Raw genomic sequence first — 17243 nt, 5'->3', positions numbered from 1 at the left:
TCACGAAAACAATTGTAACTAAATATAAACTGTTAGTATAAAGAGTAGTAGATTTGATTTATGCGAAGTATAAAATAAAGTCTAGAAATATGAAAGTTTAAAATTATTTTATATATTAAGTTATAGTAATTTGATGAAACTTTTTTCTCTTTTTTTATATATGTAATTTGAATGATACTTATAGAAAATATATATGTAAGAAAGTTTACATTTTTAATTAGCGTAACAATAACAAAAATTATATTTTGTACAAAGCGAATTTGTAACAAAAAATCTCATATATGTACTTATATACATACTTACATAACTCGCAGAAGAATGTGAACCTTTTCATCTGCAACAAAATATCAGAGATATTTAAAAAAAACATGACATTTTATCGATAAGTGTAGTCAAGATAATTACAGCAAGTAAAGACAATAATTGATATAAAATCAATTATCAGTATTAATTATTTATTATATAAACTAATTAAAAAGTGATACCTATATTATTGCACCATATGCGGTAAGTAAAAAGATCTATTCTCGTCGCAATTATATCGAGTTATTCTCCTTGTCACGCTGAAATTCCACACACAACTCATCGCTTATTACCATAATTAAAATTAGATTATTATATGAACAGAAACACGACCGCAATCGCGATTTTGAAAGTTGAAATGAATATAAACAATAGCGCGCTATATATCACCAAGGCCGAATATCATTATTATTTTATTTAAATATTTCGGAAGCTTTTTAGACGTTTGTTAACACGTTACGCGTAGTATTATCGTCGCGAGAAACATTTACGGCGCGCTCGACCTCGAGGTGACCGAACGCGAGACGCACGTGTTGACGCCGGCGCCGGAGTAAAAACACGTGCGCGCATTGACAGTACGCCTGCCAGGCTCGATATGAATGGTGAATGGCGCACAGCTGTCACGTACGAGGCGTTCTCCCCTCTCTGACTACGCAACGCATGACGTTAAGGAGAAGGGAGCGTATGCTCGCTCGCTCGCTCTCTCTCTCTCTCTCTCTCTCTCTCTCTCTCTCTCTCTCTCTCTCTCTCTCTCTCTCTCTCTCTCTCTCTCTCTCTCTCTCTCTCTTTCGCGCTAAAATACCACATTATACTATGTGATAAAATTTAACGCATTAAAATATATATATGTACATCAAGTGATTCTAAAATGTATGTAAAATTCTCTAACTAAAATGATGTTATTATTAGGTACATTTAACGCGCTAACCATAAGTCGGGGCTATAGTTGAGACACATCACTGAAAGTCGATTATAAAATGCTTACGAGTGCAAGAATAGTGCTTCGCATCGCGGGAGGCAGGTACTTTTATTCCCTGTAAGACTACTTTATTCGACTCGAATATTGTCGTACACGAGAGAAACAATAAGGGGTGTTTTAGAATTTTTAAAACCCTTCGTTTGTGCACGACGATTCGCGCTCTCAAGAATTCTTATTATGAAGTATCTAGAGCTTGCACGCAACGCTCATCGATTACAAATGCGTGAGACCGTAATGCATTAAGTATGTGTCTATGAGTACGGTATTCAAAACCAGTTATTATGTCGCTTTTTATTCATGAATACTTCCAATGTTACATGGGAAAACTTGGCAAACGCAACAAGGCATGCTATTATCTCTAAAATTTGCCTTTATGCACATTGATCGTCTCACATTTTCAAAGTTTTTTTTCATACATACATAATTATCTCTTGCTAAATAGAAGTTAACGTCCTTTTATGATAGGCAGATAAACGTCAATCTATAAACCGCATTCAACATGAAAGCTTCAAAATATTCCGCGAATTACCAAGGTAATTTTCATTACAAATGTCTAAACTAATTATTATTATCGAAAGCTCAGACGAAATATGATTTTTTTATTATTAAAAGTGTAATAAATAAATATATTTATTACACGATATTAAGAGAAAGATATGTAAAAAGAACATATTCACGTATAATATTCTCAGTGATATTTATGCTCATTTATAGATTTTGCTTGCAATTTTCAACTCAAATAACATATAATTTTCTCTCTTTTTCTTTTTAAAAATACTTTGAAATATCGCAATTTATATCCGTTCTCGCATGTTCGTCAATTACAGATTTTTATTTACTAACAAGCACAATTTTCTTCAAAAGTAAAAATCTTTTCTTATACTTTAAATTCAAAATATTAATACATTTTATTCTAATACTTACTTTTTATATAAATCTATATTTTTATGAATAACAATAATTTGTGATATATATATTATTTCTTTCAATATGACAACTTAAAATTTATGCACTAAACATTACGTGAAGTTACGTCGCTTTTATATGAAATATATTGTACATATGTATAAACTTATATAAAATAAATAAAATATTTGTTCTCAATTCTTTATTTAATTTGTTATTTGATTATTATTATATTTATTAATATGTATTTTATGTGTATGTATTTTTTTTTATTTACAAATTTGCTCATTTACAAATTTTTATTTACAAATATTCTTATATTTTACGGAACTAACTTATTATATTAATAATTTTTATTTTATAAATAATTTATTAAAATTGTAATAACACAAATACAATAGATTTTCTATGGGCAGTGAAATTAAATCGATATAGTCTAGAATTGAGCGGACTTTGGCCCAAATCCAAGCAAACTAATTGGGAAAAACGCATGTGCAATTTACGTACGTTTCTTACGTTCTCAACAATAGTATTTGCCATTTTAATTCCCGCCCTGCATTCTCTAATAAGGATTTATTCGGACATTCTATTGATGATAGATAATCTGCAATACACTATAGTAATGATTATCTGCGTGATAAAAATTATAATTTTTTGGTGGAAAAAAACAGGTAAATATAATTACAACTGTAAATATTAAAAATAATATAATATTTTTTATTATCATTTACACTTTATATATAATCAGCGTAATCAATTTTTTGTTACTATACACATTTTTATCAACAAACTAATTCTAAATAAGTTATATATTTTTTTAATATTTAATTTCAATTTTATTAAAAAAATATTTATATAAAAATAATGTTTATATAAAGTCAAACAAAATAAAATAAATGTTTCTTGCGTTACTTTTTGGTTTTATCATAAATTTGTTAATATAAACTAATATTCACCCCGATATTTTTCTTGCCTACGTCTCTTTAGGGAGCTAAAGAGGGGTTTATAAAATTCTCAAAAATGAGAATTTAAATCTTGGTAAATACAAGAAAAATATGTGCCTTGTGCATTTATCAAATTAAAAAAAAAAAATTATTTTCTGCGAAATCGACGCATTATAAACTGATATATTAATTTTATATCATTCTTATTACATTATTGTTTTTCATGATATTTTTAAAGTTATCACACCGGTAATAGATATGATTATGAACGATTGGACAAAAACTAAGACACCTCAAGAAAGAACAATAATGATCGCAAGAGCGCGAACTGCACGTATAATCGCTTCAGTCGCATATGTTATAATGGCAGGAGCTATGTCCGTTTCAATTGGCATGTCCATGTTCGGTTACTCGATGAGATATGTGACAAATGTCACTGATCCGGGCAGAATATTGCCATATCAGTCGTATTATATTTATGACGTAACCAAGAGTCCGCAATATGAGCTAACATTCACTTCTCAAGCTATTACTATGATCTTGTGTGCCATGCTTTATACAGGAGTAGATAATTTTCTTAGTCTCGTGGTGTTTCACATCTGTGGTCAGCTGGATATTTTGAAGAACCGTCTTATACATATGAATAAGACGAATTATCTGAATGTTCTGAAAAGTGTCGTGATGGATCATATACAGCTTTTTAGGTATGTAACTTATTGTTACTTTTTGCACATTATCAGTAAAAATATCGAAAATTCATCACCTTGTTTGCTAATTAATAATTATTTCCACTAGATATCTTTGTAATTCTATTACAAGTTAAAATTCTATTGAAACTATATAAACTCTACCTGAAATTGAAAGAAAATTGTAGTTTTGTTAATTTTTTAATTCTATAAAATTTAATTTGTAAAAAGCTCTTTTTTTCAATCACTTATAATTGTTCCAAAATTATTGATGTCTCGACATTTTTGTTAAAAAAATTGCCTTTTTCAAATTGTTTGAAGAATCTGCTATTAAAGAATATTCGATAATTTTAGAACATTTTGTACATTTTTATATGTATGTATATATTTATTATATACATATTTATTTAAGCATAATGCAAACATGAAATTAATAAAATGATAAAATTAAATTCTGTTTAGTAAATTAATTATAATTAGCTTGGTATAAATTAATATAAACAAAAGATATCACACAATCATTTTCATTTTAGCTGTCTAGCTGTTAAATAAAAGTTAAACAGAATAAAAACTTTTATATCTCCATAAAGATTTACTAAAAACTATTCCCTATTACATAGTATCAATTTTAATAATTATGTTTTAAATTTTTTAAATAAATTAATACATAGTTTTTTACTTTATAGAGCTATTGCCATTATAAAAGATACATACAGTGCATTGTTCCTTATTTTATTTACATTATTTGGTAGTCTTTGTATTTGCTATGGATTTTTGTTGACAAATGTAAGTATAATAAAATGCTAATAAGATTTGTTTTCGCATTAAAATTGCACTATCTTGCAATCTTATTTTTGTCGACTTCAAGCATTTCATGTTTATTATTATTTATTAATATTTTTTGAAATGCATAATTTACAATCGGCTTTTTTTATAAATTTTAAAGCGTTAAGTCAAATAATTTTAAATACATTTTAATACACTAAAAATTTTTAATATAAAAGCAACTTTGTAATTTAAAATATTTTAATTTTAATTTATATTTTATATGGCATTTCTCTCTCTCTCTCTCTCTCTCTCTCTCTCTCTCTCTCTCTTTCTGTTTCTTATTAAATATATAATAAAACTATATTTTTAAAAAAATATATAAAAAGCGATAGCTTTTAAGAATCAATTTTTGTAAGAAACTAAGTTCTCCAGATTAAATGAAAAGCTTAACAAAAAAATAATGATGAGATATATTTTTTTCTAATAAAAATTATATAATACTATACATTGTCAACTATTTAATTAAAATAATAACTTATACATCATGAATTATGACTAGATGTTTGAAGATGGATATCACATATCATTTTCTCAATTGGCATTTCTTGTAACTATCGTTACAAATATATTTGGTCACATGTGTATGTATTGTGCTCTCGGCGAATTTTTAACAGCTCAGGTAAATTTAAAGTTTTTAATTACTACCATATACGTACACATATATACAATTTTGTATTTTTTTACAAGTACAAAATGTATTGTAAGTTTTCAAGGACTGCATATAACTTCGTCAAAATAGATGTAATATTTCTTCATAAAATTTACAAACACAAACAATCTCTCGCACGCACACACACACATATATTGTACATAATTCAGTGTATAAATTATCTTACAAATAAAAGTGTATATAAATTTAATATTTAATTATACATATCTTATAATGTAATACAGAACTCTCTGTCTCTCTAATATTTTAGAGTAAGCTTATCTTAAATCTGCACATAAATTTTACATAAAGTTAACAATTGTTTATATAAAATAAACACTTATTAATTAATAATTTAGATGTTTATTTGATAATTTTAAGTGCGATCAAATTCATTATGCTGCGTATTGCAACGAATGGTATATTACGGACCCAAGAAATGCGCGATGTTTAGTTCTTCTCATGATCAGAACCAATAAACCTCTTTATCTTAGTGCTGGTAGAGTGTTTCCTTTGACAATGGCCACATTTTGCAATGTAAGTTTTTTTAAAATAAATTTTAATTTTAACTTTGATATAAATAATATACTATATTTTTTATATACAGCATTTTTAACATTTAACACAGAATATTTTTTTATTTCTGTCTAAATTTATTTTATATTTCATATATTTTTTAGCTCATAAAGACATCAGCTGGTTATATATCTGTTTTGCTTACAAAGAAAAATTAATGAGTGATTTAATGTGACAATTACTCTTCGTATTATGTAGAAACTGTTTGCACGACATACGATTTCGGCGATATTATGTTTTATCTCGTTGAGGCGACCTTGCGATGAACGTTTGTACCAATATATAAGGTCGCTGGATAATAGAAAGGCAAGGCATCACTATTTCTAGAAGCCAAAATCAAAATAGGGTCGTTACCGAAAATCATTACTAAACAGCTATTTATCACGAGCAGACATAGATAGTTGTTTCTCTCACAAGTCGAGAGCAGTCGTTTGAGATAATATCGCGAAACTTGTAGTTTATATTAAATTTTATCTTGTTTTGCGACAGAATATTTTTATAAACTCTTAAATTATAATTTATTTAAATAACAAATACATCTGCAACAATATGTACGGATTCTTTTTCCGTTATAATAATTCCCATTAATATCCAACATTACATATTACATACAATTTGATAAATATGTATTTTGAAGTATATATATATATATATATATATATATTTTTTTTTAAATTTATTTATTGAATAAAATTATACGGAAAAAAGAACCTATAAAATCACTTCACATTAAATCTAATATTAAAATTATATCAAATTTAAAATTAATATAATAAAATGTTTTAAATATTTAATTTTTATATAATTTTATATAATTCATATACACTTAAAGCTCATTGTCGCATATTTCTTAGAAATAATTTGTAAAATACTTATATTTTTATTTTCGATGACACAAAAACTAAATAATACAGCTAACTACAACTAAATATTACAAAATGAACTTAAATAAAATACGAAGACAAAAAAAAATAGAAGCAAGTAAAAAAATTTTTTTAAGATTAACATTAATTCAAAAATTAATTTAAGATTCATGTATACTGTAACTCATAGCAGATAAATAATAGATATATGTAGTTGCTAATGATTACGTACTGTAGAATAAATAAAATAATATATATATATATATATACAATATATTATTTTGATATAATTCTTTTTCAATATTAAAAGGCACGAAACATAGATATTATACCTGTAGCAGGTTTGATTTCAATTATTACGATGAAAGCAATATTGCAACCAGATTAATGACTTTTTCAAAGTATCTATAGCTAGGGTCACACGCAATGTTTCATCGATTACGAGCGCTTATGAGGATGTAACTACGCGAGTCTACGAGAAATATGGTACTTATACCAACCAGTTATTATGTTATTCTTTATTCATGAACATTTCAAACGTTGTTAGGGGAAGACTTGACGAACACAACAAGGGGTGTTCAGTATCTCTAAAATCCACCCCTATGCATTGATCGTCTCACCCTTTTAAAGGCTTTTTTTTCATATACTCTCATACAGTACACCCTCGCTGAATAAAAGTTAACGTTATTTCATGATAGGAGAACAAACGTCAGTCTATAGCTTGCATTTGATATGAGAACTTCAAACTATCCTGCGTATCAAGGTGCTTTTCATTGCAAATATCATAATTGTGATTATTGTTAAATTATTAATATTAGACAAGAGCTATACTTTAAAACTCAAATAATATATAAAATTAAAATATTTTTATCAAATATAGAATGTTGGTATATGATAAGAAAGTATTTTTAAACATATTTTTTAATAATCGTATACTTATAGACATAGTATTGAAATGCTTCAATTTCTCAGTCCTCTCCATTTTCTCAAATAAGTGATTGTAAAACATCAAGTTTTTATCAAAATATATTTTTATTTAAATTACAGAATTTTATTTACAAGTGCAAATAATTACTATAAATTGACACTTTATATTTTTAATATTCAATTACTATTACATTTTACTTAAACTTGTTTTTTGAAATTAATATTAAATAAATAATGATAAATTTATATATTTTTTCTATGTGACAGCTTAAAAAATTTACATTTTAAAACAATGCAATAAAACGTTTTGTTTTTTTTTTTACGTGAGAGAAATCTATATAAAAAAAATAGTTTATTTTAATCTAATTTTTATTATATTAGTATGCATTTTATATAAATTTGTTTAATCAATAAATCAATTAACATGTCGTTTATTAATCGTCTTTACTTGTAAATTTTTAATGTGATTTACTGAAACTTTCGTAACAGATAGACTTTAAATGGGCAGTAAGACTGCATCGATTTAGTCTAGAATTAGTCGGGCTTTGGCCTAACTCCGTGCAAACTACATGGGAGAGATATATTTGCAATTTACGCACGCTTCTCGTTTTCCTGACGGTATCATCCATTGTTATTATTCCCGCTCTACATTCGCTGATAAGGATTCATTCGGACATCTTGCTGGTGACAGACAATCTACAATTCACTCTACCGATAATTACCAACATGTTAAAAATTGTGATTTTTTGGTGGAAGAAAGAGGGTAGATGCAACTACACATTCATTCATTAAATAACATAAAATATTTTATTACGTAATATATCTATGTGTGCGTGTGCCTTATATGATAAACAATTTTTATTTATAGTGCAATTCAAAATTTCAACTGGAAATAAACGCTTATTCATTTATATCAAATTTTAAAAAGTATAGAAAAATGATATTGATTTTATATAATGTAACAATATTAATCGCAATATTTTACATTCTTATGTTTGTTTTTTTACAATCAAATTTGCCAATCAATTAATTGCAAATATATAAGGTATTCCGTAATATATATCCCAAAATTATTTTACATGCACTTTGTAACATACTCAAAGCCGTGCAAATTTCTCCTATTAAACTTTCTTGTAACTTTAAATTGCGAGATAGTTGCTCAGACATTTATGAGCTTGTATATTATGAAGCACCTTGTATATTGGTTAGGTTCCTTGGTTGTTTAATTTTTCTAATTTATCTAATTTTTTTCAATTTTGTAAAAATTAAGTTTATATGTATCGTATTAAAATCTAATTCAATTTATATTTTATTGTATATATGTATATAATTATTCGTTATAAGCTTCCCTCATTTTTATTATTTTTTCCGTCTTAATATTTTTAAAGCTGTCGCACCGATAATAGATATGATCGCGAAGGATTGGATGAAGTCGAAAGAATCACAGGAGAAGATGACGATGATCGCGAAAGCGCAAACCGCGCGCCTGATCGTTGCATTCGGATACTGCTTCATGATGTTAGGTTGGATTGTCACAGTTATTTTACCAGCGCTTGGCTATTCGGTGAGACACTTGACGAACATCACCGATCCGGGAAGACCGTTACCAGTACAGACATATTACATTTACGACGTGACCAAAAGCCCGCAATACGAGATAACATTCACTTTTCAAGCCATCGCCATGTTTATGTGCATCATACCTTACACAGGCATAGATAATTTCCTTAGTCTTCTGATATTCCATATTTCTGGTCAGCTGGACATTTTGAACAATCGTCTCATGCGTCTGAATGATATCGCGAATTATAACGATAATCTGAAAAGTTGCGTGATGGATCATACGCGACTACTTAGGTATATTTCTTTATATTTTATTCTTATAAAGAAATATAAGAACGTCCAGATATAAAACATAAAAATAAATCTTGTTTAGAAAATGAATTATAATTAGCAATACAAATTAATATATCATAAAACGACCTATGTAATTAATACTTGGCCTGTTATATATTTGTTTCTACATTACATAATAAATGTGACAGTAGAAGTTTATTTCTTCTCAGCAAATGTAATTAAAAAGTAACTTTTTCTCTTTTTAAAGCAGATATATAATAATAAAAGAAAAGAGTTTTTAAGTCTGTTATATACATATATATATATATATATATATATATATTTGCATAAAACTAACATTTATATATTTTAATATATTTACTGCCCAATTTAAATTAATATATAATACACGCATTATTTTATAGAAGCATCGCCGTTGTAGAAGATACATTTAATGCAATACTGCTAATATTATTTCTGTACTTTGGTATTCTTTTTGCTTGCTATGGATTTGTAATAATGAGTGTAAGTTAAAAATTTAAAAAAAAATTTATTGTATTATGCAATTTTAATATGCGTAACAAATTTACCTTCACAAAAATTTCACTAATTGTCTCATCACTATTAATATATTTTCGCTAAGGAAAAATCAAAATGGTCAGAAGATGTACTATTAAAAGGATGTTCGATAGTTTTAAAACACTCTATATAATATTAGAATATATAAATATCTTCTAATATTATATATATATATCGTGGAATTATTATTAGATGTTCGCAGACGGATATCAGTTATCGATCTCTTACTTGGCATATATTATATCTGTCGTTATGAACACGTTCGGTCATATGTGCTTATATTGCACTGTCGGTGAAATCTTAGCAGAACAGGTAAATTTAGTATTCTTTAATTTCAACTATACACAGATACGTAGATATATAGTATATACACATAAAAAGTTGTATTTCTTATGCAATTATAGATTGTAATAAAGTTAAGATTTTAAAAAATATATCTTTTTTCAAATAAATTTTGTTTTTAATTTTAGATTAAGTTTATATATTATTAAGTTGGTGAGAAACTCTTTTCGTATTTTAAGTCGCCCTTTTTGCATAAAATAAGAAACGATTTTCTGACACACTTGATACATAAAATTTGCGCATAATTTTTATATATAAATTATCTAGGGAAATAAATACTCTATTTGTATTTAATATTTAACTGCATATTTTGTAATTTAATAAATTTCACAAATTATATCAGATCATAATTTAAACAATTATTTATTTATATGTACCTTTTACAATTTTGAGTGCGATCGAATCCATTACACTGTATATTGCAATAAATGGTATACTCTGAAATCAAGACATGCGCGAAACTTGATTTTTCTAATGGCAAAGACCAATAAACCTTTTAATCTTAACATTGGTAAAGTATTCCCCTTGACAATGGCTACATTTTGCAATGTAAGTTACTTGAGATCTCAATTATAATTTTGTATGTAAACGATATTTCTTCCAAGATTCGTCTATAATATTTTTTTTAGTGATTAACAAAAATTATTTGCTTTACTTCTTGATGTGTTTTGATGCTTGCATTTATTTTACTTCATATTGTATATATTAATATGAGTATGTATTTCTTTTAGCTATTAAAAACATCGGCTGGTTATATATCTGTGTTGCTTACAACAAAAAATCAATCGAAATCTTAAGGTAAAATCGAATTGTATATCTATATTCCTGCTTTGATATCCTGCTATGAGTAAATCAATATCTTTGTATCTCTCAATGTTTCTCAATGTCTCTCAAATTTCTATAAAAGTAATGGTTCATTTAAAACATGTTAATTAACATGTGACAGTTGTAAAATGATAATATGCATTAAATTAATTTTATAAATTCTTTAAAATTTGAACATTTTTATAATGTTTAATGTACTTAAATATATATTATATATTTTATAGTTTAGCATGAATGCACAAAGTACAATATAACTTGTTAAATATAAAGAAAATTGTTTACTATTAGTACACATTTTTTAAATTATTTAAAAAATATATGTACTTATAGGACGCAAAACATCGCAGACGTGAAAAAGAATAAATGAGCAGAAAAAGAGTTTAACAACAGGAAAATTAGATACTTTATTTATTTATAAATTTATAAATTAATTTTGTGTTTTAATAGTAGACTCAATCACCGTAATATTATACATGGTAAGAAATATATAACATTATTTATCTCGATGATAAATTTAATAATAATTGTCAAAATGTTGGGAACAATAATTGTTTCTTTTACATTACACATATATCTTGAAATTATTGAAAACATTTTATTGATATTTCAAAAATATATTAAAAATTATTATTTATGCAAATAGAACGTGAAACAGATTAGTCTATTGCTAATAATTACATTCAACTCTTATTACAATCAAAATAAATTGATAAAAGAAAGATGGAAATTATATATGTATATATTTTATTAAAACTTTTTTAAAAGTTTTGAATATATATATATATATATATATATATATATATATATATATATATATATATTGATAATATGAAAAACCTGTGCAAATTTACAAATATATCACTTTGTTGACTAGATAATAAAATAATTAAACACATATAATATGACACGTATAACATAAACGAGATCTCCAAGAAATTATATCAATGGCACGATTTCATCGCTACAGTAAGGAAGAAAGCTATGCGTCATAACATTGTATAATTTCAAAACAATTTTGCGAAGTCGAAAATATATGTCCAAGATCGATTAGGAGAAATGCGTGCAAATACAACGGGTGTACATATCGGGTGTGTATACCCATGTGTACGTGTGTTTTATTCGCTCCTGCGATCAGAACGATCACCCACCTGTTATTATATTCACGTTTTTTTCATATACTTGATATATCGTGCGTGTCGCGCACTTCGCCATCACCAACCTGTCATTATATCCACGTTTTTTCTTTCCACGCGTACTCGGCACTTCATTTTCCGCCGAAGAGATATAAACGAGAGGTGGAATATTTAAAGAAGCTTATGGTAAGTGGTCTGGTTTTTTAACAGATGACAAAAAAGAAGGTATAGACCTGGATAAAAAAGAAGCGTGCATGCGCAATTGTTAAATAAGAGGTGACGTTGTTCCACGATAAAGAGGCAGAGGCCAGTTTCTGGATAACGTGCGACATGAAAACTTCAAAGAATGCGGAATATGAAGGTGCCGTCGTTATCGTTGAAGTTATCACACTTGAAATGATTCTTGACGATAATACAGTCTTGTTTAAAATATATACGCGATGTGCAATTTTAGAATAAATCGAATAAACAACCAATGTGCATCGCTAAATATGAATGTTTCTTTTAATTTTTAGAATGTGTGATTAAAAGTAATTCAGTTCTGCAAAGAAATGAAAGGAGAAGTGCTTTTTTTAAATTTTAATTCTGTTCTCTTCAAGTGTCATTCTTTTATAATCATGCTCTTTGTGTATAATTTAAAGAAAAATATTATCAAAGAATATCTACTTTTTTTCAAATTTTTGTTCTACAATTTTTAAATTCTTTCTTTGAAATTTAAAATAATTTAATTCGTAAAATTTTCTTGGAATAAGTAGATTTTGAATGGGCTGTAAAATTGAATCGATATACCTTGAAACTAATCGGGCTTTGGCCTGAGGCCGAACAAACTACATGGGAAAAGTGTATGTGCAATTTACGTGCGCTCATCGTTTTCATATCATTGCTGATTGGTATTTTGATTCCTGCCGTACATGCTCTGATAAGAATTCGTGGGGATTTTATGCTAATGATAGACAATTTACAATTTACTTTACCGGTCTTTACCGCCATCCTAAGATTGATAATTTTTTGGTGGAAGAAAAAAGGTTAGCCTTTTTCAAGATTTCAAATAAAAATAACAAATTAATCTATGCTGAAGTAAAAAAATATAATAGTAGGAGATAATAAAATAATTGGTTTTACAAAATACATGTAATATTCCTCTACGTCATTATAATTATAATTCAATTTACCAATGCATATTAAGTTCAAGTATATGTATACATCACATTTATTTTAAAAAATCTTATGTAAAAATTATGTTTTTATTTTTTTATATTTAGATTTTTTTATCAATTAAATTCAATCTTTGATTTAATTTTAAATACATTTGTTATATTTCCCTCTCTTTTATTTTTTTTTTTTACATTAACATTTAATTTTCTTTATTCATATTATATTACTTACCTGTTAAAGCGATGTTATCTTTAATGGATATGATTGCGGACGATTGGACGAAGCCGAAAGCTTCTTCGGAAAAAAATATAATGATTACAAGGGCGCAAACTGCGCGTACAATCACTATATTTATGTACAGCATGATGGGAATATGCTTCTGTATTGCAATAGTTACGCCTGCCTGCGGTTTTTCGATGAGATATTTAACAAACATTACTGATCCAGGCAAACCATTACCATTACAGACATATTATATATATGACATAACAAAAAGTCCACAGTACGAATTAACATTCATTTCTCAAGCTATCTTCATGACTTTAGGCGCTTTATCTTACACGGGCATTGATAATTTTCTTAGTCTATTGATATTTCATATCTGCGGCCAATTGGATATTCTGAAAAATCATCTCACGCATCTGGATAAATTCGCGAATTACGCTAAAGCTTTAAAGAGCTGCGTGATGGATCACATGCGGTTAATAAGGTAATTTCATACTTGTATTTCATGTGTCATAGATAGGTACATATTTATTTATTGTACAAACATGCAGATATGAAACTGTGTAAATATAAAAAAATTATTACATATGTCATATACTAGAGAGCGATATAAAATATAACACATAAATCATTATTTTATAGAGCTATCGCCATTGTCGAAGACACTTTCAATCTAATGCTACTGGCGTTATTTTTGTATTTTGGTACTCTTTTTGCTTTTTATGGATTTTTAATTCTTAGTGTAAGTAGATTTATTAAAATATATATTAAAGTTTTCAAGATATAAAATATTACATCACGCTTTTTGTACATATAAAAAAATAATTCCATTTGCATTAATATTGCAAGTAAATCCAAGTAATATTATTCCAAGTAATTCATGTACAATTTATCGATCAAAAAGTATTTTTTACTAAAAATGTCGAATGTAATCTGAAAATGACACACACAGTTTGTACCAAAATACCAATTTATTATAAATAAGAACTTGAAAAATTTCGTCAAATTACTTTAAAGTTATCCTATTAAATAGTAATTTTTTTGTTGATAAATTTGATATGAAACAAAATATGTTAAATTGAAATTTTATAAAACAAAGTAATTTTATATTAAAGTAAACAAAAAATACTAGTGCAAAATAATAATGAATCATTGTCAAATAAAATGTTATATATATATATATAATATAAAAATGTGAATATATTTTAATATAGTATATTTCTATACAAATATATGTAAATAGCTTTTAGAAGATGGGAATTACTTATCAATTTCTCGCCTTGCATATCTCGTAACAATGGTTATCAATACATTTGGTCACATGTGCGCTTATTGTGCTGTGGGCGAAATTTTAGTATCGCAAGTAAGAATTTATATAATCTTTTAAATTTTTTATACTTTTTTTCATACATATTGTAATTTTTTATGGAAACGCTTTGGAATCTTCAGTTTTTTTATTTTAAATTTATGTGCGCGCGCGCGTGTGTGTGTGTGTGTATAGAAAATTTTATAAATCAGTTTTTATATTTAATATTTATAAATATGAATCTCTAATAATTTAGATAATTAATATTTTATATATATAATTCATGCATATGAAAAAATGGAAGTGAGGGAAGGAGACATATGTACATCGCTCTTGCGTATGCACGTACGCACACATACATGTATATATTATATTGAAATATACATAAATTATATAAATATTAGATCAAGTATTAGATATATTGAAATAACTTCTTAACTGATGCTTCAATGTATTTTTGATGAATTCAAGTGTAATCGAATTCATTATGCTGCATATTCTAATAAATGGTACACTATGCATTCAAAACGTGCTCGGGATATAATTTTTCTAATGGTCAGAACCAGTGAGCCTCTCTACCTTTCTGCTGGTAAAATATTTCCCCTGACAATGGCTACATTTTGCAACGTAAGTTATCTTATAACATAATTAATTTTATTTTTTATAAATCACATGTTTTTATAGTTATTAGTTATTCTTTATAAGTCGTACTTATACATTTTAACATGTAATATATATACTTTATTTTTTAAATGTTTTTTACATTTACATTTTATTGCTTCTATTATTCTCAATAAATATTTTTTTTTTTTTTAGTTGATTAAAACGTCAGCCGGTTACATATCCGTTTTGCTCACGACGAGATATTAATTCGAAAATATATATCTGATACTATAAAAAGTTCCCTTATAAAAACATTCTAATAGTCTTCATATGTAAAATTTTAATAAAGATGTATAAATACATAAAGAAAAGATACATATTATATAGAATTGATTAAATATTGTTTTAAATATATTGATAATATTATTAACATGAAGAAAACTTTAGAAGTTGCAAAAGTATCACTTTGTTTTATATTAAAGTATAAAAACATCTTCTCCCACGTTTCACTTTGTTTTATACTAAAGTATAAAAAACATCTTCTTTTCACATAAATTTAAAATAAAATAAATTTACAGATTTTAGAGTAATTATATATAAATACTTACATATAATTATATTATTATTATAATTATATATAAATACTTACATATAATTATATTATTATTATAATTATATATTATTATAATTATATATAAATGTAATAGTATAATGTAAGCGAGATCTCCGAGCAATTGTGCTAGTGATACGATTTCCGTCGCTATAGTAAGCAAGAAAGTTATGGTAGCAGTGTGTACATACAATTATCAAAATAGCCTCTTGCAAAATCGAAGATATATATCCCGGATTAATTATAAAATGCGTGAAAATATAATAGGTATAGTGTGTACGTGTATTGTGTACGTGTGTTATATTCGTTCTTGCGATCAGGACTGTTATATTATAATGTTTTTATTCACACACACTCAGTACATCGTTTCCCGCCAAAGAGACATAAACGAAGGATGCTCGGAATATTTAAAAAAGCTTATGATAAGTGTCATTTACTTCACAAAATAATATAAAAAATTTTATTGCGTGCATGCACAATAGGGATGACGTTTCATAAAAAGATAGAAACCTGTCTTTCTGGAATAACATGCAAAATAAATATTTGTAAAAAATAGTGACAAAGATGGTTTTTAAGTATTTTGTATCATACAAACAATGAAACAATAAAACTCTGCATCTATTGCACATCTAAGGCACACCTTTCAACTAGAAATTGATCTCTGACTGAAAGAAACTGCCAACGGATGAGAACTTGAACTTGATGTTGATGACAATTTTCTTGAACTGCTTGTTTTTTACATTCTCGAACAGCTGGAGAACTGCTTTTATCGGATGACATAACCGAAGACTTTACCGCGGCTGATTGTGAGAATCAATGTCACAGATCATATACTATAAACCGCTTATCAGATTATCGATCATATTGCCCTATGTGCAATTAGCGTATTTGCGTATTGACATGTCAGTCTCATTAGTCACTCACGGTGTTATTGCTAATAAGTTGTCAAGACCAAAAATTATGCAAAC

The 17243-nt window shown here is 26.6% G+C and overlaps 2 protein-coding genes across 2 annotated transcripts; both read left to right on the top strand.

The window, feature by feature from the left end:
- Nucleotides 1–1735: 1735 nt before the first annotated feature.
- LOC140667796 (odorant receptor 10-like) lies at nucleotides 1736–6448 on the top strand. The gene is made up of 7 exons (XM_072896059.1): nucleotides 1736–1815; nucleotides 2590–2859; nucleotides 3371–3836; nucleotides 4490–4604; nucleotides 5146–5265; nucleotides 5677–5832; nucleotides 5976–6448. Exons 1-7 carry the CDS (start codon nucleotides 1782–1784, stop codon nucleotides 6027–6029), a joined length of 1215 nt encoding a protein of 404 aa, XP_072752160.1. The 5' UTR covers nucleotides 1736–1781; the 3' UTR covers nucleotides 6030–6448.
- A 900-nt stretch (nucleotides 6449–7348) lies between these two features.
- On the top strand, nucleotides 7349–15987 carry LOC140667653 (uncharacterized). Its single transcript, XM_072895789.1, has 14 exons — nucleotides 7349–7497; nucleotides 8155–8424; nucleotides 9050–9518; nucleotides 9923–10022; nucleotides 10269–10388; nucleotides 10812–10967; nucleotides 11150–11209; nucleotides 12653–12737; nucleotides 13132–13401; nucleotides 13772–14240; nucleotides 14399–14498; nucleotides 15000–15119; nucleotides 15534–15689; nucleotides 15879–15987. The coding sequence occupies exons 1-14, from the start codon at nucleotides 7467–7469 to the stop codon at nucleotides 15930–15932; spliced, it is 2460 nt and encodes an 819-aa protein (XP_072751890.1). The 5' UTR covers nucleotides 7349–7466; the 3' UTR covers nucleotides 15933–15987.
- The last annotated feature ends 1256 nt before the right edge of the window (nucleotides 15988–17243 follow it).

The sequence above is a fragment of the Anoplolepis gracilipes genome, chromosome 7 (assembly GCF_047496725.1).
Source record: "Anoplolepis gracilipes chromosome 7, ASM4749672v1, whole genome shotgun sequence".
Classification (NCBI taxonomy): Eukaryota; Metazoa; Arthropoda; class Insecta; order Hymenoptera; family Formicidae; genus Anoplolepis; species Anoplolepis gracilipes.
The sequence above is the reverse complement of the archived record's forward strand: the minus strand, read 5'-3'. Positions and strand labels throughout refer to the sequence as shown.

Excerpts from the sequence above, each read along its gene's own strand:
- LOC140667796 (XM_072896059.1), top strand. The coding sequence starts at position 1,782 with ATGAAAGCTTCAAAATATTCCGCGAATTACCAAG. Across the intron at positions 1,816-2,589 it reads ATATTCCGCGAATTACCAAG|ATTTTCTATGGGCAGTGAAA; the intron begins GTAATTTTCATT and ends CAAATACAATAG. Across the intron at positions 4,605-5,145 it reads ATGGATTTTTGTTGACAAAT|ATGTTTGAAGATGGATATCA; the intron begins GTAAGTATAATA and ends AATTATGACTAG.
- LOC140667653 (XM_072895789.1), top strand. The coding sequence starts at position 7,467 with ATGAGAACTTCAAACTATCCTGCGTATCAAG. Across the intron at positions 7,498-8,154 it reads AAACTATCCTGCGTATCAAG|ACTTTAAATGGGCAGTAAGA; the intron begins GTGCTTTTCATT and ends CGTAACAGATAG. Across the intron at positions 10,389-10,811 it reads GTGAAATCTTAGCAGAACAG|TGCGATCGAATCCATTACAC; the intron begins GTAAATTTAGTA and ends TACAATTTTGAG.